This window comes from Mytilus trossulus, chromosome 3 (genome assembly GCF_036588685.1).
Source record: "Mytilus trossulus isolate FHL-02 chromosome 3, PNRI_Mtr1.1.1.hap1, whole genome shotgun sequence".
Taxonomy (NCBI): Eukaryota; Metazoa; Mollusca; class Bivalvia; order Mytilida; family Mytilidae; genus Mytilus; species Mytilus trossulus.
The window spans coordinates 27678785-27705079 of record NC_086375.1 but is presented as its reverse complement, the minus strand read 5'-3'; the positions used below and the strand labels follow the sequence as shown (position 1 = coordinate 27705079).

The 26295-nt window shown below is 32.4% G+C and overlaps 3 protein-coding genes across 3 annotated transcripts in view; 1 reads left to right on the top strand and 2 right to left on the bottom strand.

Moving 5' to 3' along the window:
• The first annotated feature begins 4277 nt into the window (after window positions 1-4277).
• On the top strand, window positions 4278-7847 carry LOC134710607 (dentin sialophosphoprotein-like). Its single transcript, XM_063570991.1, has 3 exons — window positions 4278-5700; window positions 6027-6221; window positions 7435-7847. Exons 1-3 carry the CDS (start codon window positions 4278-4280, stop codon window positions 7845-7847), a joined length of 2031 nt encoding a protein of 676 aa, XP_063427061.1.
• A 2529-nt stretch (window positions 7848-10376) lies between these two features.
• Window positions 10377-26295, bottom strand: part of LOC134711162 (eIF-2-alpha kinase GCN2-like) — a 145289-nt gene continuing 129370 nt past the window's right edge. Inside the window, exons 13-15 of the mRNA XM_063571608.1 lie at window positions 24070-24217; window positions 12888-12962; window positions 10377-12399 (exon numbers count right to left, since the gene is read on the bottom strand). Of these exons, the coding sequence (XP_063427678.1) occupies window positions 24131-24217 (87 nt within the window). The 3' untranslated portion in view covers window positions 10377-12399; window positions 12888-12962; window positions 24070-24130. The remainder of the gene's footprint in view (window positions 12400-12887; window positions 12963-24069; window positions 24218-26295) is intronic.
• LOC134710606 (uncharacterized) lies at window positions 12059-12373 on the bottom strand. Its single transcript, XM_063570990.1, has one exon. It carries the CDS (start codon window positions 12371-12373, stop codon window positions 12059-12061), a length of 315 nt encoding a protein of 104 aa, XP_063427060.1.

Here is a 26295-nt window from a genome sequence, read left to right as displayed (position 1 = left end):
CATAATGAGCAATATTATAGCTGCGATTCTAAAACAGGCAATGGAACAGTTGCAAACAACACAATGGCGTAGTTGTACAAGGAAGCAGCAAAAAACAAAATGCAAATATATGTCAATCAGAAAAGTATATCATTAGCACAATGAGAAACTAAAAACATTAACACAATGAACAACTTAAAGCTACCATACCGCCATGAACATCTCAAAACATTAATACAATTATCATTTCAAATCTGACATTAACACAATGACCAACTTAATTCTGACATTAACACAATGACAAACCTAGAGAATTCACACAATGACTAACATAAAGCTGACATTAACACAATGACTAACTTAAATATGTCAATGCGATAATGACTGATATTAAACCTACTTTAAAATAGCCAATGATCGATATATCTAATAAAAGTACGAACCCACGACTGACAAAGGACGTATCAAAATACAAAGGAATATAAACTAGTAAGCAATTAGCATGAAAAAGTGGTTATAATTCTCATAAAGTACAATTACCTACTACCAATCTGACAATAGCACATATAGGACAGCGATTTATTCAACAAAAAAAATATGACCTAAAATGTATGTGCAATAACAAAATAAATTTTACAAAAACACACGGTGAGGGCTTATTAACGGACAAACGCATGTGCCCAGTTATCATACTGACGATAGATATACCTATAAGTATTACACCAACTTACGATAATGTTGACGTTCCAAAATACTTAAGGAATGACTGTAATATTTTTTCTACCTATAAAGAAATAACATAGAAAATGTGGTGCACACTGAATAACGCGCGTAGCGGGTTATTTAACAGTGTGCACCACATTTTTTAAGTTATTTCGAAAAGACAGAAAAAATATTACAGTCATTTCTTATAATTTAATTCTAAATTCCATTTTAAACCGTAGAAAACCATGAAAAAACGTTGATGACTAAATTATGTATATGGATTCATAACAAAATAACGTCAGCCAATCAGAAGACGCGTTACATCCAAAATTAAATTATTCAAGCATAAATTTAACAATTACATAAAAAGAAGTGACAAATCTGACAACAGTGCGATACTCAGTTATAAAACAGACAATAAGACGATAATCGGTTACAAATCTGACAATAGGGCTATAATTAGTTATAAATCTGACAATAACAGAATGGCCAACGATAGATCTAAAAGTAACATCTTAACCTGGCAGATAATGATTATAACGTTACAAAACTAAAACAATACCAAATTCATAAATATGAAAATATGAAAATAACATTGTATTAACCGTAGTTCACACATTGTTAATTCTAAATCTGACAAATAAGTAGCAATGGCAAGTCTGACAATAACCGATGAATCTTTCTTCGTCTATAATGGTCAACTATAATTTTTTAATAACTTAAAAATAACGCAATGACCAGTGTGTTGAATGTATAATAATTGATAGATATATAAAGTGGTTGGCGATACATCTGACAACAACTGGATGACCGATCATGTGTTATGTCGTTATACATTTGTTAATAAGAACATGAATAACAAGTCATCTTGCATATTGCCGCGCGATACAAATCTGACAATAACAAAATAACTTATTTGACAATAACAAAATGACTAATTTGACAACAAAGTGTAATTACAATCGTTTAACGAACAACAGAATAGCCACAAAATATCGCGATAACTATGTGTTTGTCTTCCAGTTACCCCAAATGACTAATGATAAATCCGATAACCACCGATACTTGAACAAAATGTTTACCGATAGGTAGAATTGGATAATTATGTTAACTCACAGTAAATGTTGTAATGAAATGAAATACTATAACAAAACATACCGAACAACAACAAACAAATTACCACTGATACAAATACGAATTTAAAATACAAAAGGTGACACAACGAATAACGGTACTTTAGCGAAAACTCACCGAGCAGGTATTACTATGACAGGGACATAAAGACAAGATAATCTTGACTAACATAATGACTAATCATGATTTTAACAATAACGTTATGAACAACAGCATCATATTATCAATAATACATCCACTAATATCACGATTTTAGCAATAACTAACGACACATCTAACAATAACACGATAAATCGTATACTAATCATGATTTCAAAGATAACTCCTGAACTTATAACACGTGATTTAATATTGAGTCTAACAATAACATTATGGCGCACAATATATCTTTATATAACATTTACCTAATATCATAAAAATGACAATAACACATTTACTTCTATCATGATTCCAACACATTTAATGATTTAATCGTTCTAACAATAATACAGTCATTAATATTTCTATTAAAAACACATGGACTTTAATCATGATTTAAACAATAACATAAAATCTAACGACATATGTAGCAATAACACGATTAGCAATTACTAATCATGATTTTAACGATTACACATGAACTAATAACAGATGGATTAAAAATGAGTCTAGCAATGTTTATATTCTGTCGAACGATATATCTGCCAATAACATTTGACTGATATCTTGATAAAACAGTAACCCATTTACTTGTATCATGATTCAAACACATTTTATAATATCATAGTTCTAACACATCGACTAATATTTCTATTAATAACATATGGACTAATATCATGATTTGAACAACAGCACAGTGACAAATATCCGGATTTGAACAATAACACATTGACTAAAAGCATGATTCTAACAATAACACATTGACACATATCATGATTCTAACAATAACATATTGAATAATAACATATTGACTAATATCATGATTCTAACAATAACATATTGAACAATAACATATTGAATAATAACATATTGACTAATATCATGATTCTAACAATACCACATTTACTAATATTATGGTTCTGATAATAACACATTGACTAATAACATTTACCTAACAATAACACATTGGCTCATATCATGATTCTAACAATAAACCATTAACTAATATAATGGGTCTAACAATAACCCATTTACTAATATCATGATTCTTACAATAATACATTAACTAATATAATGGGTCTAACAATAACACATTTACTAATATCATGATTCTAACAATAACACATTAAACTAATATCATGGGTCTAACAATAACACATTTACTTATATCATTGGTCTAACAATAACACATTTACTAATATGATGGGTCTAACAATAATACATTTACTAATATCATTGGTCTAACAATAACACATTTACTTATATCATGGGTCTAACAATAACCCTTTTACTAATATCATGGGTCTAACAATAACACATTTACTTATATCATGGGTCTAACAATAACACGTTTACTTATATCATGATTCTAACAATAACACATTGACTAATATCTTGGGTCTAACAATAACACATTTACTTATATCATGATTCTAACAATAACACATTGACTAATATCATGAGTCTAACAATAACACATTTACTTATATCATGACTCTAACAATAACACATTAATTAATATGATGATATAACCAAAAACACATTTACTAATATCATGATTCTAACAATAACACAATGACTTATATCATGATATGAACAATAACACATTGACAAATATCATGGTTCTAATAATAACACTATAGTTACTATCATGATTTCATCAATAACATAATAATTAACGACATATCTAACCAAAACACGAAAAACAACTACTTATTATGATTTTAATGATTACACATGAACTGATAATACGTGCATTGATAATGAGTCTAACAATGGTATTATGGCTAACAAAACATATGTCAATAACATTTGACTAATATCATGATTCTAACAACGAAAAATTTACTAATATCATGTTTCTAACAATAAATAAAGGCAACAGTAGTATACTGCTGTTCAAAACTCGTAAATCTATGGACATTTTTTGTTCTACTAGTTTTCATGCTGTTAGGCTACCGGACTGGTAGAATCCTCACATTCCGACAACTCTAATGGTGAATACTGACAATTCTGAAAACACTTCAGTGGATACTGCCAATTTTGATAACATTTCAATAGAAACTGACATTTCTGACAACATAACAGTGGATACTGACAACTCTTATAACACTACAACGGATACTGAGAATTCTGAAAACACCACAGTATATACTGACATCTATAATAACACTATCTTATATACTGTCAACTCTGATAACACTGCAGTAGATACTAGCAGTTATGATAATCCTTCAATGAATTCTGACTAAATCTATTAAGTATATAACGATAACCCTGATAACGATATAGCAGAAACTGACAACTATGATACAACACCAATGGATACTGACCACTCTAATAATACTACAGTGGACACTGACAACTCGGATACTTATAACTTTACAGTCGATAATAACATCTCTGATAATATTCCAGTGGAAACAGACACATCTGATAACACTACATTTGATGCTTACAACTCTGATAACACTACAGTTCATGCTAACATCTCTGATAACACTGCATTTGATGCTTACAACTCTGATAACACTACAGTTCATGCTAACATCTCTGATAACACTACAGTTGATGTTAACAACTCTGATAACACTACAGTTGATGCTAACATATCTGATAACACTACAGTTGATGCTAACATCTCTGATAATAATACTACAGTTGATGCTAACATCTCTGAAAACACTACATTTGATGCTAACATCTCTGATAACACTACAGTTGATGCTAACAATTCTGATAACACTACATTTGATGCTTACATCTCTGATAACACTACAGTTGATGCTAATAACTCTGATAACACTACAGTTGATGATAACATCTCTGATAACACTACAGTTGATGCAAACATCTCTGATAACACTAAAGTTTATGCTTACATCTCTGAAAACACTACATTTGATGTTAACAACTCTGATAACACTACAGTTGATGCAAACATCTCTGATAACACTACAGTTGATGCTAACAACTCTGATAACACTACAGTTGATGCTAACAACTCTGATAACACTACATTTGATGTTAACAACTCTGATAACACTACAGTTGATGCAAACATCTCTGATAACACTCCAGTTGATGCTAACATCTCTGATAACACTACAGTTGATGCTATCAACTCTGATAACAATACAGTTGATGCTAACATCTCTGATAACACTACAGTTGATGCTAACATCTCTGATAATACCACAGTTGATGCTAACATCTCTGAAAACACTACATTTGATGCTAACATCTCTGACAACACTACAGTTCATGCTAACAACTCTGATAACACTACAGTTGATGCTAACATCTCTGATAACACTACAGTTCATGCTAACAACTCTGATAACACTACAGTTCATGCTAACATCTCTGATAACACTACAGTTAATGCAAACATCTCTGATAACACTACAGTTGATGCTAACATCTCAGAAAACACTACATTTGATGTTAACAACTCTGATAACACTACAGTTGATGCAAACATCTCTGATAACACTACAGTTGATGCTAACATCTCTGATAACACTACAGTTGATGCTAACAACTCTGATAACACTACAGTTGATGCTAACAACTCTGATAAAACTACAGTTAATGCTAACATCTCTAATAACACTACAGTTGATGCTAACATCTCTGATAACACTAAAGTTGATACTGACAACTCTGCTAACATTAAAGTGGATACTGAAAACTTTGATAACACTGCAGTTGATACTGAAAACTCTGCTAACACATCAATGGGTATTGATAACTCTGACAACAGGTAGTGAATACTGCATGACAACTGTGATAACATCACAACTCTGATAACTCTTCAGTAGATATTGATCGATACTGTAAACTTTGATAACACTGCAGTCGATACTGACTATTCTGATAACAATATCGTAGAAACTGACAACTCTGATAACACAACCATTGATACGGACAAATCTGATAACATTATCGTAGAAACTGACAACTTTGATAACACAACAGCCGATACTGACAACTTTGCTAACACTACATTTAATACTGACAAGATTCTTCACATACAGTGAATACAAACAAATTTTATTACTCTACAGTGGATACTGACAAATCTAAGAAAACTGCAGCTTATGCTGATAACTCTGGTAACACCACAGTGGATACTGATAACTCTGGTAACACCACAGTGGATACTGATAACTCTGATAACACCACAGTGGATACTGATAACTCTGGTAACACCACAGTGGATACTGATAAATGTCATAACACCACAGTGGATACTGACAAATGTAATAACACCACAGTGGATACTGACAAATGTCATAACACCACAGTGGATACTGACAAATGTCCTAACACCACAGTGGATACTGACAAATGTCATAACACCACAGTGGATACTGACAAATGTCATAACACCACAGTGGATATTGATAAATGTCATAACACCACAGTGGATACTACCAATTTTGATAACTCTATAGAGAATGCTGAGAAAACCGTTAAATTACAATATATAGTGACAAATCTCATAATTATAAAGTAGACACTGACAAATCTGATAAAACTTTACCACTACTGAAATATAAATTCACAAAGCAAACGGACATATCCAACAAAAGTACAAGGGACCACAATACAAGATACTACAATGAACGTTAAACACCTTTCTACCAGAGTTAACACGAACATGTTGCAGCACCATAATGATCAGCCAAAATTATGTAATAGATGTTTCATTGACAGCAACATCAACTGTACAGAGAACCCAAACAAACTCTATAAATCTAATTGGATAACTGACAATTTTCGAGGCAACGATATGCTGTTACAAATTTAACAAAACATGAGCTTACAATGCATTTTAAACAACTATTTCCATTGTAAATCCACGCTTAAACGTCATAGAAACAGATGATAACTACCCACTATTATATAACTGCCAACCTACCAATAGACATTAAGGCAACGATAGAAAACATTAAAGAAACGCCAATTTGCCGACAAGCACTGGATTGAAAACAGAAAACATCAAAGAGACAATCAAAAACAACAGATTGATCACATTAATCAACCAAACCGACAAAAAAAAAATGACATCAAACATCAGTGGATCAATGGATCAACTGTTATATGATAGTCTGATTTGACAAAAGGAACAACTCACAACGTTTTCTACAAAAACAAATATAACCAATAGGTGATACTTCGGATATATTTTCAAATGTCTTTAAATTCTGTTATGTAGAAAATTGTGGATTGAACCTGGTTTTATAGGTAGCTAAACTTCTCACTTATATGACAGTCGCATCTAATTTTATTATATTGACAACGATTATGTATATTATCTGTTGCTACATTTTGTTGTAGATCAGTTATATATATATATTCATGGTGATATACAAAACATACGTTGGTAAGGTGCAATTCTAGGGTTAGGCTTTTCTTCTTTAGTATCATAACACTCACTGCATACTGACAACTCTGATAACCCTACTGTAGATAGTGACAACTCTGATAACAATACAGTTGTTACTGATTGCTCTGATATTATTTCTGTGGATACTGACAACTCTGATAACAATACTGTGGATACTCAAAACTCTGATAATAAAACCGTGGATACTGTCAACTCTGATAACACTACAGTGGCTACTGACAACTCTGATATTATTACGGTGGATACTGATAACATTACCGTGGATACTGACAACTTTGATAATATTACCGGGGATACTGACAACTCTGATAACAATACTGTGGATACTGACAACATTACCGTGGATACTGACAGTTCTGGTAACATTACAGGGGATGCTGAAAACACTTCAGCATATACTGACAATTATGATATCATGACATTAGATACTGACAACTCTGATAACACTGCAGTGGACTGTAACAGTAGATACTGACAACTATGATAACACTACAGTAGATATTGATAACTTTGATATCAGTACAGTGGATACTGATAACTAAGATAACACCACAGTGGATACTGACAACTCTGATAACACTACTCTGATAACGCCACAGTGGATACTTACTATTCTGATATTATTACTATGGATACTGACAACTCTGGTAACATTACCGTGGATAATGACAACTCTGATAACACTACAGTGGATACTGATAACTCTAATAACATTGCTGAGGATACTGACAACTCTGATATTATTACTGTGGATACTGACAACTCTGATACCATTACCATGGATACTAACAACTCTGATAACATTACCATGGGTACTAACAACTCTGATATCATTGCCGTGGATACTGACAATTCTGATAACATTACAGTGGATACTGATAACTCTGTTATCACTACGGTGGAAACTGATAACTCTTATTGCATTACTGTGAATAATGACAATTCTGATAGCATTAAAGCGGATACTGACAACTCTGATAACATTACCGTGGATACTGACAACTCTGATAAAACAAGTGGATACTGACAACTCTGATATTATAACTGTGGATACTGACAACATTACCGTGGATATTGACAACTCTGATAACATTACCACGGATACTGACAACTCTGATAACATTAACCATGGATACTGACAACTCTTATAATATTACAGTGGATACTGACAACACTACAACATAAACTGGCAACTATGATATCATGACATTAGATACTGTCATCTGATAACACTACAATAGAAATTTACAACTCTAATAACATTAGGTTACTACCTATTTAATAGTTTTACATTTGATGTTAGTTTGTTTTGGGGAAAATGCTCTTTTGAACTTCTATTCATATTTGATATTTGCTATCTTGTTCTTGATTATTCCTCCTTGGTTAGTAAGCACCCGGTTTAAAATGGTCAATAACTTTTTTTTTTTCGTTTTTTGTTATTTTTCTATTGATATATTATTTTTTCCTTTATTTTATTGTTTTCAGCTATACAGGGTTATATAATTAACATATGGTTGCTGGGAGCTTTCTAGGAAGAGGTTTTTCTTCTTTAGTATCATTTTTTGGTTTGTGTTTGAATCATGTTTGGTATGTGATGTTTTAAATTTGTAGATGTAAAATGAACACTTTTTGACTCAATAAAAATATGTATTTCATTGAGTACTTATTTTCATTGATAGAAGGAAAATTAAGAAGACTTTCATAGTTCTTTTTCTATCTTAATTTCTCAACTTATAATTGTCTATTCTAAAAACAAAAGCAAACATAACTTAGTCAAAATGAAAATGAAGGTGTATTCATGTCAACGTATTCTTAAAATTTTGAATAACTAAAATTACATACTTTATTCACGAATGACTTTTTAACAAAAAAGGTATATAAATTGAGCTTAATATAATGTCATGCATTTCAACCAAAATTTTCCTGAAATCTTATAACTCAAGACTTTTCAATTTCTAAAATTTATATGCTAGAAATAGGGGAATGAACTAAGAAAATCAGTAGGGGAAAATTTTGAGACTTTAGTTCATATTTTCTTTACCTCAGTTTTTGTTCTATATATAACGTTTTCTATTTGATAAAATAAATCATGAAGAAAATTCAAACTTGCTAGTCATATTGAGGGCCCTTTATAGCTTGCTGCTTGGTGTGAGCCAAGGCTCCATGTTGAAGACTGTGTTTTGGCCTATAATGGTTTTTCTTTTACAAATTGTGACTTGGATGAAGAGTTGTCTCCTTGGCACTCATACCACATCTTCTTATATCTTATCAGAAGGTTTTAACTGAACTAGTTTTGATACCATATGAGTCATGAAAAAATCAAATATTTGATTGATCATTTTTATCATCTTTTAAATCTTCAATCTTCAGTTTCAACAAGTGCAAAATCTGTTTTTTTATGATTTGAAATTTTATCTTTGAAGGAAAGTTTGTCGAATATTTTTTCCTTTTCATTTCAACCAAGTATGATTTAGATACTAAAATCCAATGTATTTTTCTATGAAGTTTTTTGTTGACATTTTTGAATTTCAACCAAGTATAATTTTGATACTAAAGTCCAATGTCTCGGCCAAGGTATTTCTATGAAGAATTTTGTTGACACTTTATGTATGATTTTGATACAAATGGCCCGTGTATTTTTCTATGAAGTTTTTTGTTGACATTTTTGTATTTTAACCAAGTATTATTTTAATACTAAAGGCTAATGCATTTTTCTACAAAGTTTTTTGTTGACATTTTTGTATTTCAAACAAGTATGATTTTGATACTAAAGGCTAATGTATTTTTCTAAAAAGTATTTCGTAAACATGTTTGTATTTTAGTTGTTTCTTGTTTTGTTTTTTTGCCATAGTGTCGTCAGTCTCTTATACCAAGGATTTGTATAGTAAGATAAAAATCCTTGCTTCGACTTTACAACTTTTGAATGGATGGCCCCTTTGGTATTGTCAGCTTCATTTAATTACAGTAACATATTGGACAAACAAATATAATAAAACACAAGCAATTAGTTTATTACAACAATTTTTATTTCTCTGGAATTTTGCTCAAAATATTTGACAATCTCGTATTAAAATTCCCTAAAATTTTTCACAAGTCCCTAAGCATCAAGCTCAGCTCCACACTTCACCACACACATCATTGCAATCTTTCATTTCCTCATAGTCAGACACATTCAGACAATAATCAATTTCAGTGTATTTTTGGTAAACTCGTGCATGATTGTCTAAGATTTTCTGAAAATTTGATACATCTTTTTCAGTTATTTTTTGTTCATTCTGGCATTGAAATGATAAAAAAAGTAAATATATATTTATTGGGGAATCATAAAAGAAGTATAGTTAAGAAATGTAATATCGGACATCTTGAAACAATCTAAAATAATTGCTACAGATATACATATAAATATGTCTTTCTCTAGTTAAAATCAGTACAAAAAGATAAAGGAAAAATTTCAGCAGTCTCTGACATTAATATTACTTTACAATTAAATACACATGTAGTAATTACATGCCAGTTTAAAATCTGCACTTTAACATTTTTTTAAAAACATCATAAATAAATGGTCAGCACTTAGAAATAACTTAGTACTTGTTTTTAGATAAAAGAAAAAAACAAAAAAAATCATTCTGTAACACATCACAAACCAAAAACAAATTGGTTAATTATCAAAAAAAATAAAATCTGGCAGATGGAATAAATATCAAGCTTAAAATTTGTTCAATCTAAAAAAAATATTCAAACAAACTTCAACAAAAACAACAAAACATTTACAAATTAAACTGCAAGTAGATCTAAACAGCCTGGCCAGAAAGTATAAAAATGTCACACAAAGAAAAAACTCTCCAAATAATGATTTTTCACTTTCATACACAATAACATATATAACATACATTCAACAAACATTTTTACTATACAAATAATTTGCACCAAATACTTTTTTTAACATGCACCATTAAATAAAATGTCCACTTCCAACACAATGGAACTGGCTATAATTACAAAGGAATAATAATGAGGTAAATCTTAAAGCTTTAATTTAATTGGTCACCCCACTACAGGGCAACTCTTCTGATTGGTTTAACAATGTCATGTGACAAAAAATTCAAATATTCCATGGCACAAAAAACATATTCCTTCAACTGAAGAGTTGATGTTTGACAGAATATACTTTGACGTGGAATGCTTTACAAAGTCATGGCCATTCAAATGTACATTTATTTTGATCATCATGAGGTATGCGGCACATATGTGACCAAGACGTGTTTCTTGTCCAGAGACAACAAAATACATATATAATACTTGGCAACTCATTGTCAACATGAACTGCGTTTTTTTTTTAATAATACTTTTGCGTAGTTTTCCCCATATCCCATTATAACAAGTTGTGAAGACTAGTTTTAAAACTGCAGTCAGTTGTCGACTCCCTTACTCTGTAGAATGACTAGCACACCAGTTACTTCCCTTGGCTAGCCTGCAACCGTTAGGAATTAGATTCCACACAATGAGTGACTGCTAAATGATTGAGAGATCACCGTGATTGTATAATAAAATAGGCCGTAGTTTTAAACTACCGTACCCACAAATACTTTTTAGTCACGCTTTATTCCTTGGCTTAATTGTATGTTAGCAGGCCAAGCCAAATGTCCTTGTTCTTTTTAAAGCACAATGTTTTTACTCCTGATTTTTTTATCCAGCATGAATATCCTGAATGTGTGCACCCATACTGTCCAAGCTGCCATGTAATGGAGGACTTTGAGCAGATCCCATCGACATGGGACTCATGCCGTGGGCTCCGTGTCCCATCATCATATGATGCGGATGCCCTGGTATTAGCATTGCTTGCGAATGAACTGGTGGTCGTAACTGTGACATCTGAGAGTATGAACTACTGCCAGTGACAGCAGTACTTCCGAACATGTCACTACTATGCATACCCTGAACTCCAAGCATATCGTATCTTTGTCCTTCCATATGAGAATATCCCTTCATTTGATCGTACATTTCACTACCATGTCTTCCTTGAAACACTGGAATTAAAAAAATGAAAATAATATTAAAATTTGTAATCATGTTATTCATTCTTTAAACATTTAAAATCTAAAATCAGCACTATTTATGTTTGAATGCTCTATATTTTTGCTTAGCTTATTTGAGCAAAAGATTAAACAGAACTTCAAAAAATGCCTCAATATTTTTTCTTCATGTTTTTAGGTTGCTGTCTCATTGATGTATACCTGACTTCTCCTTCCTATTAAATCTCTGAATTCAAAAAGATTTCATGTGCTTTAACATTTTGTACATTGTTTGTTTTCTATGAGCTTATCCTTTGAACCAATTAAGCTTTACAATAACTTTTTAACTGTGAACAAATTACACTTAAGCTGTGAACAAATTGACTTAACCTTTGATGAACCATTAAGCCTAATCTGAGATTAGCAAATTCATTATAATCTGATCTTTCAATTTATAAGAGTATGTAATATGTGTACTGTGCAGGGATCTAAGAACTACTTACTGTGAGGACTCATATGTGCCATGGCCTGGCTATCCCAACCCATACTCTCTGGACTATATCCATGACCTCCTGGTGCTGAAAAGATTTAGACAATCATTATGTTTTCCTTTGCATTTATCTTTATAAAACAGCTGTTTTTATATGCAGTATAATTATTTTGTACTCAGATCAAATATTTGTGGTCGGAAACTTCACAGATCGTAGTAATTCTTTCGAAATTTCAAATTTCAACAAAATAAATAATATTGTTTTGAACCGAAAGTGCTATTAACGAAAAAACACTTTTATTGCCGAACAATAGTGCTTACAAACATAGTTTTTTTTCGATAATATCTTACTCCTAACAGCATGTGAAACAAAGAACGGCCTTGTATAAACTGAAAACAGATAGGGAACACTTAGAGGTACATCTAGATCACATTTAAACCATTTAGTACCCACTTACAGACCCTCGTTATGAGGGAAGAGGAATTTCAATTGGAAAGATTTTCGCTCCTCAGGAGATGTGAGATTCTGTCAAGAATAACAAGCTTAAAAGAAATGCAATTTGCATAAGAGCCATGCTACCAAAGATAAAAGTTTCATCTCAGTTTCAACTGGAAAATGTTAAGCAGAAATTCAAGGATGATCAAATTAATCAGCAAAATCGTGTTACTGAACTTCAGTCTCAATTAGAACAAGAGGCTGTCACAACGACAGCAAACCGGATTTATTAATATTTATTTGTGTCCTGGCAATATCACAAGAACCATTACTGATGAATGGTGAAAGTGAAAATCGTCAATATCAAATTTGACCTCCATTTTGTCATCAGTATCAACATATTAAAATTTGAAAAGCTTAGATTGAATGGTTCATGAGAAAATGCAACAACGTAAATGGCAACGCCATTTTACAATCTTTTAAGAACCATAACACCTGAACGGTAAAAGTCAAAATCGTCATTATTGAACTTGACCTCTATTTTGTCATCAGTAACGTCATATAAAAATTTCGAAAGCTTTGGTTGAATTGTTTATGATAAATGCACGGACACGACTGGAAACACCATTTTTCAATCTTTCAAGAACCATAACTCCTGAACGGTAAAAGTCAAAATCGTCATTATTGAACTTGACCTCCATTTTGTCATCAGTAACAACATATTAAAATTTGGGACGCTTTGGTAGAACAGTTCATGCGTAAATGCACGGACACGACTGGAAACTTCATTTTTCAATCTTTCAAGAACCATAACTCCTGAACGGTAAAAATGGCCATTATTGAACTTGACCTTCATTTCGTTGTCAGTAACAACATATTAAAATTTTTAAAGCTTTGGTTGAACGGTTCATGAGTTAATGCACAGACAACATTTGATCAACCGCCCGGCCGCCCGCCGTACATCCCCAAATCAATAACCGACATTTTTGTCACAAAAATCCGGTTAAAAATTGGTAAATGAAATAATTCAAGCTTGCCGAATAATTGCCAAATTCATTGACCAAACATCAGATTTAAAGCAGGAAAATGAAAAACTCAATAACTGTAGACCAATACAAAGAGTCTGTAAGAAATCTAATACTGGAAGAACTTACAAAAAAAGGAACAGTGAACTTTTAGAGGAACTAGAGGAATATAAAGAGATAGAAGAAGAAAATATGATGTTTGATTCCAATGGTGAGGAAACATATTTTATTACGAACAAAGATGTGGACTAAATACTGGAGAAACAAAGTGACACTCATCTTAAATTCGTTTCAAAACTTAAGGATGAAAGAAGAACTCTAAAAAGTAAAATGGAACATCTGACATCAGTTCAATGTGCAAATTCAACCATCGAGAAACAAGAAACTAGACTTAATACAGAGACATGTATGCCTCTAATAAATATTGTTGACAAATTGATTCAAAATCAAAATTCAAAACATTCAAACAAACATAATTCAATGAACTCAAGACACAAAATCTTGTGTTTCCAAAAATAAATTTTAAGCTGTTATTCAAAAACTTGTGGAAATGTTTTAGTCCGACGGGGAGAAATATATGAAAGAGTTAAAATGACTTTCAGATGTGTTTAGGTTTTTAATGCTAATGTTTGAGACTCAAAGAATTTATCATTAATTATGTTTTATATAATATATTCTACATGGACAATAAGTTAATATATATCTAATTGATAATGGACGTTTTATAATCAAAGTGACAATATTGCCTCAGGGCTTAATCCTTTATCGTTCTTAAATTAGAGACATTGCTAAAAGAGTTGTATTAATTATTTATCTTTCTTTATCTTGATAATCATATAATAACTTGTTTTTATCCTGCAATTGGGTGTCCTACTATACAGATACAGCCCTACAGATATCGCTATGCTGTATCTGTATACTATACAGATATCGCTTTAAAAGCTCCGCCTACTGTCGGACTGAGTATTGTTTGAACTTGTTTGACCTCAGAATGTGTATTCATGTTGCATTCCAATGACGATGACAATTGTCCATTTCAACTTGAATGTGTATGATTGTGTTACAAAATCAACCATGTCAATTTCAGCATGCATGTTTAGTGAATGTAAAGTCTGAAGCATATGAGCGTAGGACAATTCGTACACTCCTGTTTCAAATTTGACAATGTTTTGTTATTTGTTTTTTCTATTGAAATAAGTTGTTATGTTGAAATAGATAATTATTCGCCTTGAGCGATGTATTGTTGTTGACCATTCGAGATTCTTTTTTTGCGAACCCGTCTTCAGCGTAATGTGATTTTGATATTACTACGCGGGCCTCACTGGATTACAAATCGAAAATGAATGCTAAATATGTTAGTTTTTGTGACTTTCAAAACACAAACAATATACAGAATTAATTGCAGGATAAAGAAAATAACTGTTTAGTGTCTTTAAATATCAGCTGTATTTGTACTTGGCTCGAAACAGGTGTAGTAGCTCGCTAAAAGCTCGCATACACCTTGTTTCCTAGCCTCGTACAAATACAGCTGATATTTAAAGACACTAAACAGTTATTGTCTATATATTTGTCAACACATTATGTAATAATTGATCTTAGCTATTGTTTAATTCTCATATATATATATTGTACTATTTTGTGAAAGATATAAGATATGGAAGTCACAGCGTTGGTGACAAGTTCCAGTCTTGGAAATAAATTATATATTAAGTGGAATTAATCCTCTGTGTATTACTGCTAGTCTATGGTGCATGGTTACTTAGGTTTAACATTTAGTTTTGACCAAATCCTCATATCAGTCTCCTAATTATAGACTTTGGATTTCTTGGTTACAGTATGCTTTCTTTATCAGCTGATAGTTTACTTTGAGCTTGCTTGCAGGATTAGCAAGCATTCTTTGTTACATACAGCTTCAATTAAATTAATTTGCATCTTAATTGATTTAAATTGTATGTTTTATCTCTGTATGATTTAATTATATATATTGATCCAGATAAAAAAAAATACTTCAACCTAAAAATTTGCAAGGGTTCCGCGGAACCCAGTGTCTTGCTACTTTTGCTGTAAATGGCAGGCTCAACAAAAATGAGGAATAAAATCAATAAAAAAAATTTCTCTCAATACTATCGTTTGATTGTAAGAAGCTTCTGTCCAAGTTTGGTAAAAATCCAGGATAATTTATGCATCTCATAATTGTTTTAAAAACTTAAACTGCAGACTTTCTGTAATGTTTACTGGAAGAAAAACTAAGTCCATTTAAAAGTAAAATACTGAAAAAATGGAATTTTGTTTTTAACAAATGTACTTCTGGATACTATCTTATGGTCATAAACAAGCTTCCTTCCAAGTTTGGTACAAATCCAGGATAGTTTAAGACAGTTATTAAAATTTTAAAAACTTTAACCACAGAGTTAAAGTAATGTTTCCTGGCAGAAAAAAATAAGTCCATTTATATGTGAATTACAGAAACTTTAGTGCACACGCTGAAATGTCTCGTCTTCTTTACTAATCATTGATATTATGTTGATAGTCCTAAACACTTTAGTGCACACGCTGAAATGTCTCGCCTTCTTTACTAATCATTGATATTATGTTGATAGTCTTAAATATAAAGCTTTATTACAACTGTCACATAATCTTAACATTAACCAAGAAAACTAAACCTTGACCAACGAACCATGAAAATGAGGTCAAGGTCAGATGAACCATGCCAGGCAGGCATGCACAGCTAACAGTTCTTCCATACAACAAATATAGTTATATATAACCTATTGCTTATAGTTTAACAAAAAACAAAAAACACAAAAACTTAACACTGAGCAATGAACTGTGAAAATGAGGTCAAGGTCAAATAAAACCTGCGTGATTGACATATAGGTCATAAAATATTTCCATACACCAAATATAGTTGACCTACTGCTGGTAATAGAAATAAACAGCTGTGCCATGAGCGCATGATACACCCGACGTCTTGTGTGGAAGTTTTATGCAATAATCATAAATTGTGTCTTAGAAAGTATTAAGCAATAACCATATATTGTTTTTGAGACACGGCGGGACATGTGAAACCCACCACCCTGTTTTTTTTTACAAAAAACTAAATATCACTATAATAAAATTTTGAATCAAAACCAAAAAGTATACAGATCTTTAGATTAATGTAACATAGATGTGTTTAAAGTTTTAAGCAATAGTTATAAATCGTTTTTGAGATACAGCACGACATGTAAAAAACCCTCCCTCTTTTTTACAAAATACTCAACAACTCAAAAATGAAATTTTGAATCATCACCAAAAAGTATACAGATTTTAAGATTAATATAAATAAAAAGTGTGTAAAATTTTAAGCAATAATCATAAATCGTTTTTGAGATATGGCGTGAAATGTAAAAAAAAACTCCCCCTTTTTACAAAATACTCAATAACTCAAAAATGAAATTTTGAATCATCACCAAAAAGTATACAGATATTAAGATTACTATAACTAAGAAGTGTTAAAAGTTTTAAGCCATAATCAAGAATCGTTTTTGAGATACAGTGCGACATGTGAAAAAAACACACCCCTGTTTTAGTTACAATGTGCCGTAACTCAAAAAGTTTAAATCTTATTTTCACCAAAAAGAATACATATCATTTGACCATCATAAGAAACAACTATATTAAGTTTCATGAAATTTGGATAAGTCGTTCTCAAGTTACAGTGCGACATGTTTACACCAGACAGACAGACGGACAGACGGACACTGGACATTTGTATACCATAATACGTCCCGTCAAATTTTGACGGGGTATAAAAAGAACAAAACTCATAAACTTAACTGTGACCACTGAGCCATGAAAATGAGGTCAAGGTCAGATGACACCTCCCAGTTTGACATGAACACCTTACAATCATTCCATACACAAAATAAAGTAGACCTATTGCATACAGTATAAGAAAAACAGACCAAAACACAAAAACTTAACTATAACCAATGAACCATGAAAATGAGGTCATGGTCAGATGACAACTACCAGTTGGACATGTACACCTTACAATCATTCCATACACCGAATATACAACACCTATTGTTTATAATATCTGAGATATGGACTTGACCACCAAAACTTAACCTTGTTCACTGATCCATGAAATTGGGAAATTTGTTCTCAAATTTTAATTTTATGATAGAATAATACTTACGTAATTGGAAATTACATTAGGATTATCTCCCCTTAATTAGTATTCACACCGTCGATCGCGCTTTAAAATATCAATAAAGCGCTCAGGTATATCGACTCCCACCACGCATGCATGATTCCCCAGTCTCTCTCGCCGAAAAGTGTTCACCAAAAAAGATTCAAAAGGGGAGGTGGGTGGGAGCAAATTACGTAAGTATTATTCTATCATAAAATTAAAATTTGAGAACAAATTTCCCAATTTTATATTAATTCATAATACTTACGTAATTGGAAATTACATTAGGAGATTTCTAAGCTATCCACAGCTGAAGAATCTTTCTGTACTTTGTATACTGTATTTTATTCACATCTGTTCAGATATAAATAACACAACACTATCCAGTTAAAAAATTTTCTTCCATTTTCTATAAATTTTTCTCCTTTTTTTTTCTTTTTTCAGAATTTTCTTCCATATATATACAAAATTCTTATTTACACAGAATTTAAAACTTCAACATCTATGTGACGTAAATAAAAACGAGTAAATGTTGATTCCTTTATCCAGTCTGCTGTGTCCATAATAGACTTCACAGATGCGCTGTTAAAAAGTGCCCAAGATGGGCCCAAGGCTCTTGTAGAATGAGCACGAAATTTTTTGTCTTTTTCATTGTATGCACATTTAATTGCATTAACAATCCAAGACGAAATAGTCTGTGATGTAACCGGTTTATGCGGTTCAATAAAAGATAAAAACAACTTGTTCTCAAACTCACTGTCAAGAGTTTCTAAAAGGTGCAGTTTTCTTCAAATAATAATAAATAGACCGCTTCGGATCTAATAATTTATCTGATTGATAAGACGGAATAAAAATCTTGCTGCCAAAATGTTTTGGTCTATCCTGTTTTGATAGTCCATGACGAACAAAAGTCACCCCTTTCTTCTGCACAACAATCGACTCTTCTCCAATACACAAAGATTGTAAGTCACTGCATCTCCTGAAAGAAGTAATTGCAATTAAAAATGCAGTTTTCCAAGAAATAAACTTCAAATGAGCATGTTTCATTGGTTCAAAAGGTGCTTGTTTTAATTTTTTTAAAACTAAGGGTAAGTCCCATTCAGGTCAAAGCGCTACTTTTGGAGGTCTCGAGTTAAAAACACCCTTTATAAGATGAGTTATATAAGGATGTTGTCCTACTGGAATTTTCCCAATTGGAGCTAGGAATGAGGATAACATAGATCTATAACCAGCTATGGTTCTATACTGAAGACCTTCTGAGAATAAATATGTCAAAAACTCAGCCGCCTCCGTCAAAGAGGCACTATAGGGATCAATTTCCCGTCTATTACACCAGCTATTGAATTTTCGAAATTTGACAGAGTAATCTTTTTGAGTCCCAGAGCGCCATGAGGCTCTGAGTAATTTTCTAGTTTCTTTAGAAAAACCTTTCTCTTTAAACTGTTTGTGGATAAAAACCATGCAGTCAGATTGAAAACTGCTGGATTTGGATGAAATATGTTTGTTTTTGGCTGGTGTAATAGATCCTCCCTGACTGGCAGGCTCCTTGGATAATCTATTATGTACTTCAGAAGATTTGTGTACCAATGTCTGCGCGGCCAATGTGGGGCTATTAGAATTAACTGACAATTGTACTTTGTCATGTGTTGTAGTATTTTTGGTATTAGACAAATTGGAGGGTAAGCATATGCATACATGTTGTTCCAAGGCATTGTTAGAGCATCTATTACATAAGCCTGAGGGTCTGGGTTCCAGGAGCAATAGATCTGTGTTTGTCGATTTTTCGCAGAGGCGAAAAGATCTATGTGAGGTGTCTCCCAAATCTGAAACATTGCATGTGTTATCTCTTTGTTTAATGACCATTCCGTTGGTTGAATTTTACCCTGCTTAAATGGTCTGATAGAATGTTCTTTTTTCCTGCAATGTGTGCAGCTTTCAGAAAAATTTGATTTTCTAGCGCTAATTGCCAAAGTTTCCAAGTTCTCATACACAGCTGAGGAGAACGAGTGCCTCCTTGTTTGTTTATGTAACGAACAACGGTTGAATTGTCTGACCGAATAAGAACATTTTTGTTTATCAATTTTGGGAGAAAATGTTTTACAGTTAGAAAAACTGCCTCCATTTCTAAAGAATTTATGTGGAGAAGTTTTTCTTCTACTGACCATGTACCCTGAACTATGAGACTGTTGTTGATGTGAGCTCCGTACCCTGAATTTGATGTGTCTGTTGTTACTGTTATTGACGTTTCCCAAGGTGTTATTGATCTGCCTATGACCAAATTTTATATTTTTAACCACCATCTGAGGTGACCTTTTAGATGTTTCGAAAAAGGAATTTTTATTCCTAGATTTTGACAAACTGGTTTCCAATGATAAAGGAGGTGTAACTGAATTGGTCTCATAAAGAGTCTTGCATTTGGAATTAATTCTATGCATGAAGCCATAATACCTAATAATTGTAGAAAATCTCTTGCTGTTGCTTGTTTAAGATAAGTTCTACTGCAGAAAGGAGTTTTGACACCCTTTCTGATGTAGGACGAACCATTCCCTCTTTTAGAGAAAACAGTGCTCCTATGTATGTTATTGGTTGTGTTGGAATTAGGCTTGACTTTTCTAGATTTACTACAAATCCTTAATTTGTTAGGAGTTTTAGCGTTTTCTCTCGATCTGAAATCAGCATTTTTTTGGTCTGATTTAGCAAAAAACAATCGTCTAGATAAGTTGCTAGACGAATATTTTGGGCTCGTAAATGAGCTGCCACTACAGAACACACTTTTGTGAAAATTCGTGGTGCTGATGTTGGACCGAAGCACAGCACCAGAAATTGGTAACACTGATTGTTGACACAAAATCTTAGATACTTTTTGTGTGTTTCGTGAATTGGTATGTGGAAATAAGCATCTTTCAGATCTAGAGAAATTGCCCAATCTCCTTTTTGTACTAAGTTTAAGACACTGTTTAGAGAATCCATTTTGAAGTGTTTTTTTCTGGAGACACTTGTTCAGAGGTTTTAAATTTATGACAGGTCTCAAATCGCCTGTCTTTTTTGGTACTAGAAAAAACGTACTGTAAAAACCGTAGTTTTTTTCTTTTACAGGTACATTTTCTATAGCGTTTTTTCCAAAAAGTTGATCTATTTCTGTTAACAGAATAGGTAAATCTTTCGCAGGAACATTTGTTTTCTTTATTCCTGTTTGTGGGATTTTCCCCGAAAATTCCAATTTGTAACCCTCTTTTATTATTTTTAAAACCCAACTGTCGTTTGTTATTTTTGCCCAATTTTGCCAAAAAAGTTTTAAACGACCTCCTGCAGGTATCTCTGGATTCTGACATAAAATATTTACCTGCTTTTTGTAGTCATTTAGATCTACCATTGCCACGAAAAGAACCTTTCTTTTCACCATCAGCCTCTTTTCTACCAGAACCAGAGCGTCTGAAATTAGGTTTAAATCCACCTTTGTTTTCACTAGATTTAGCTGCTACCTTAGGAATGCGAAAATTGGAAAAGTCATTTTTAGCTACTTTAGGACCATTAGTGTCTTGGCTAGTATGAATGATAGCACTCTTCCTCTTAAAACTTGAAGTTGAGGTAGCTGATTTACGAGTTAACTCTGGTAGTAAATCTTTGATTTGTTTGTTTGTCTCTGAACGATTTTTCAGTTTCTCTTCAAAATCTTTCCCAAGAACACCATCACTTGACAATTTAAGAGATAAAAACTTATCATTAAGCTCAGTTATTTCCTCTAGACCTGTATCTAACAAAGTAGCTTTCCTACGGATCAGATGATGAAATGCACCTGTTCTAGCTGTTTGATCCATAGATTTCACTGACATGGCAAAAATGTCTTTGACCATTTGTACAAGTAAATCAATATTTGGTTCAGAATCATTGAGTTTTTCCATTAATGAACCCAAGGCTTGTTGCATGTATGCCGTAATAATCAAACCCATTCTAGCTGCTGACTGACCTTTGAAAGCCATATTTTCAAAAAATTTCTCAGGTTTAGAAAAAACTTTATTATGAGCTTTACCAGCATTAGGACCATGTCGTTTACACAGTAAAGTTTGAGTAATGTCATCTAGTTTTGGTAAGTTAAGAATATCAGCTGATTTATCACTCACTGGAAAACTAGCCCTATATTCCTCTTTATAAGTTGACAATAATAAAGAATTATCACAGTGCCATGATTGATTCAAAATATTAATCTGACTTTGATCCAGAACAATACCAGCTTCAGATTTGTCTGGTTTAGTTTTGGCATCTTCACCAAAAATGTCACCAAGGATATCTCTACTGACATTTTCTGTATCAAGAGAGTCCTTATCAACTATCCAATATCTCTGAAAACGGTTGTGTGTACTGTTTTTTTTACAGAAGAATGTTGGGATTCATTGTCAGAATCTAAATCTAAATCAAGACCCCTTCTTTCGTCTCTATCCGGTTGAAGGGAAATTGCATCATCAATGTCATTATCATGATTTGCAATACTAGCATGTCTGAGAGAATTTTGCCCACCTGACGTGGCAATGTCCCTCGAGTCCTGAGAAATGTTCTGCCCACCTGAAGTGGCAATTTCTCTGTCCGTTTCTATTTGTCCACCTGAAGTGACAGTTTGAGAAACGAACTTCTCGAAAAGAGGTAGAAAAATGTCCATTCGAGAATTCACCGAATTAACGGTCTCTTTGACACTAGAAATTTCTGCCCTCAATTCATTTTCTATGTTTACAGACAAACCTGTTGTTGACATTGTCTCCGGTTCCTCTGATACTTCTTTAGCACACGTGCTGCTAGCTTTACGAGACTAACTTGTCGTCTTTTTACGACTTCCGGTCTGTTTACCTGACGATTTCTCGTTTTTATTATCAGAGCGAGACGAAGTAGCTTTAGGAGAATTTGCTTCTTCACTTGCCGAATTAATGGCCGTAATGAAAGCTTCTGCCATGTTGACAATGAAAAAATATATAAATAAAAAAAGTTACATTTCCGAGAGGAAAAAAAAAAGCGTGTGAACACTTTTCGCCGAAGAAGACTGGGGAATCACGCATGCGTGGTGGGAGTCGATATACCTGAGCACTTTATTGATATTTTAAAGCGCGGTCGGCGGTGTGAATACTAATTAAGGGGAGATAATCCTAATGTAATTTCCAATTACGTAAGTATTATGAATTAATATAAAATGAGGTCGAGGTCATGTGAAAACTGTATGACGGGCATGAGGACCTTGCAAGGTACGCACATACCAAATATAGTTATCCTATTACTTGTACATTAATAAGAGAGAATTTAACATAACAAAAAATCTTAACTTTTTTTTCAAGTAGTCACTGAACCATGAAAATGAGGTCAAGGACATTGGACATGTGACTGACGGAAATTTTGTAACATGAGGCATCTAAATACAAAGTATAAGCATCCAGGTCTTCCACTTTCTAAAATATAAAGCTTTTAAGAAGTTAGCTTACGCAGCTGCCGCTGGATCACTATCCCTATGTCGAGCTTTACATATTTAATTGAACAAGCATACACTTTGAATATAATTTGAACATCAGTTACCTACCCTTAGGTACTTATGTACCACATCTTTTTTGTGTAAATATCTAATGCATACAAAATCTCTTCTAAGCCTTGATGATATCTACTGACAATGGACGTGATTCTGTTATATGTATGTTGAGACTCGCACCTCCAGAGTAATCCATTAAAATCTGTTTGGAAAATATAAATAAAAACAATTATAAGATATAGAACAAAATTATCTAATTGTCTTATATATGCTACTGATTTCATGCTAACAAATCAATTTGAAAATGTAAAAAAGAATTTCTCATGTTTAACACAATTCATATCAGTACCAGTTAAATAGAATTAGTTGTATCTTAATTGGTAATAACATTAACAGTACATTTTTTACTTAACCAGATGCACATTTTGCAATTCAGTGCCAATCTGCCTAAAAATAAGACAGTAATGAAAATATGACAAACAAGAATGAGTCCATAGTACACGGATGCCACACCCGCACTATCATTTTCAATGTTCAGTGGAACGTGAAATTGGGGTCAAAACTCTAATAAAGCATAAAAATTAAGAAGATCATATCATGGGGAACATGTGAACTAAGTTTCAAGTTAATTTGACTTCAACTTCATCAAAATCTACGTAAATCAAAAACTTTAACCTGAAGCAGGACAGATAAGATAAACAAACGAACAGATGAACCGACGAACAAACAAACAGACGCTCAGACCGAAAAAACATACTGCCCTTTAGTGGGGCATAAAAATTATACAATGGTCTTATATATGCTACTGATTTCATGCTTAGAATCTAATTAAAAATGTAAAAAAGAATTTCTCATATTTAACACAATTGATAACAGTCATGTTTAAATATAATTAGTTGTAAATATGACTTTTCTGCATGACTGATACAAATGCAACAACATATTTTTCTATTCAAAATATTGACTGAGACCCATTGTAAGTCACATGACTCATGTCATATCAATATTCATTGCAAATGGTAAATGTCCTTTACGATGACTTGACATTGGTATCACTAAAATTATGATGCTCTGTTAGTATCTTCAACCATAATAGCATTAATGGTTCAAATTTTGACTGCATCTCCTAAAAGAATCTCTGCAGTACTGTTGGAAGCCAAACAATTTTAAAGTCTAAAACCTAATTCAAACATTGAAGGGCAGATCAAACCAAAATGGACAGAAAAGAAAGTAGTCTAAACAAGAATATGTGTCCATCTGTCTCATTGCCCCGCTCATACTATCACATTTTCATATTCAGTAAACAGTGAAATCTGGTTCAAAACCCTAATTTATTTGATTTTTTAAGTTTCAAGTTGACATGACTACAACTTTATTGGAAACTACCCTAAAAAAAATTTAACCTGATCAGTGATCTGTAATATATGGGTAAAATCCATAATTTAGCATAATTTTTTTTTAAAGTTCACATCATTTTTGAACTTGATTTAGAATGGATGGATGCATTGATAAACAGAAAGACTAACAGTCAAACAGACTAAAATATAAGTAGATTATTTTAGGGACAGTCAGTTAAGGTAACCTAATAGGTTGTAAATTATTGTCAGCATGTGAAATATAATATTTATGGTCTTCTCAATCATGGTATTTAAATTTACACAAACGATAAATGCTGTAATCATGTTTTAGTATATTCAATAAGTACAAGGGTATTTAACTTGTTGATCATAACAACTTAAAAATAGATCAAACAAGGAAGTGAAATACCTGGGACACACCTGACAAATATGGCTTCCTCTCAGCCGTTTGGAGGAGGTCAAGTTCCTGTCAACTGTAAGTTATGTAAAACAGAAAGACCAATACAGTGGAAATGCATGGACTGCAGAATTCTGATGTGTGGTTATTGCAAGGACAATGTACATTCTCAATTCAAAAATGCACTTGATCATAAGATAATCAGTAGAGAAGAAATTGGATTGCATACTGAAGAACTGGATTTTACCAATATCAAGTGTGATGAACACACTGGACAATCATCATGTCTTTATTGTAATATGTGTGAGATCCTAGTGTGTCCAACCTGTGTTGCCAAAGTTCATAAGAAGCACGATTTAATCGAAATTAGTGATGCATACAACATCAAAGTAGAAAGACTTAAAAAAGAACAAAGTAAAATACAGAAGAGTAATTCTAACATGAATATGAAAAAAAAACAGCTCAATAAACTAGTGTTAGCAGAGAATTCACAGTATTCAAAAGAAAGCCAAAATATTCTAAGGC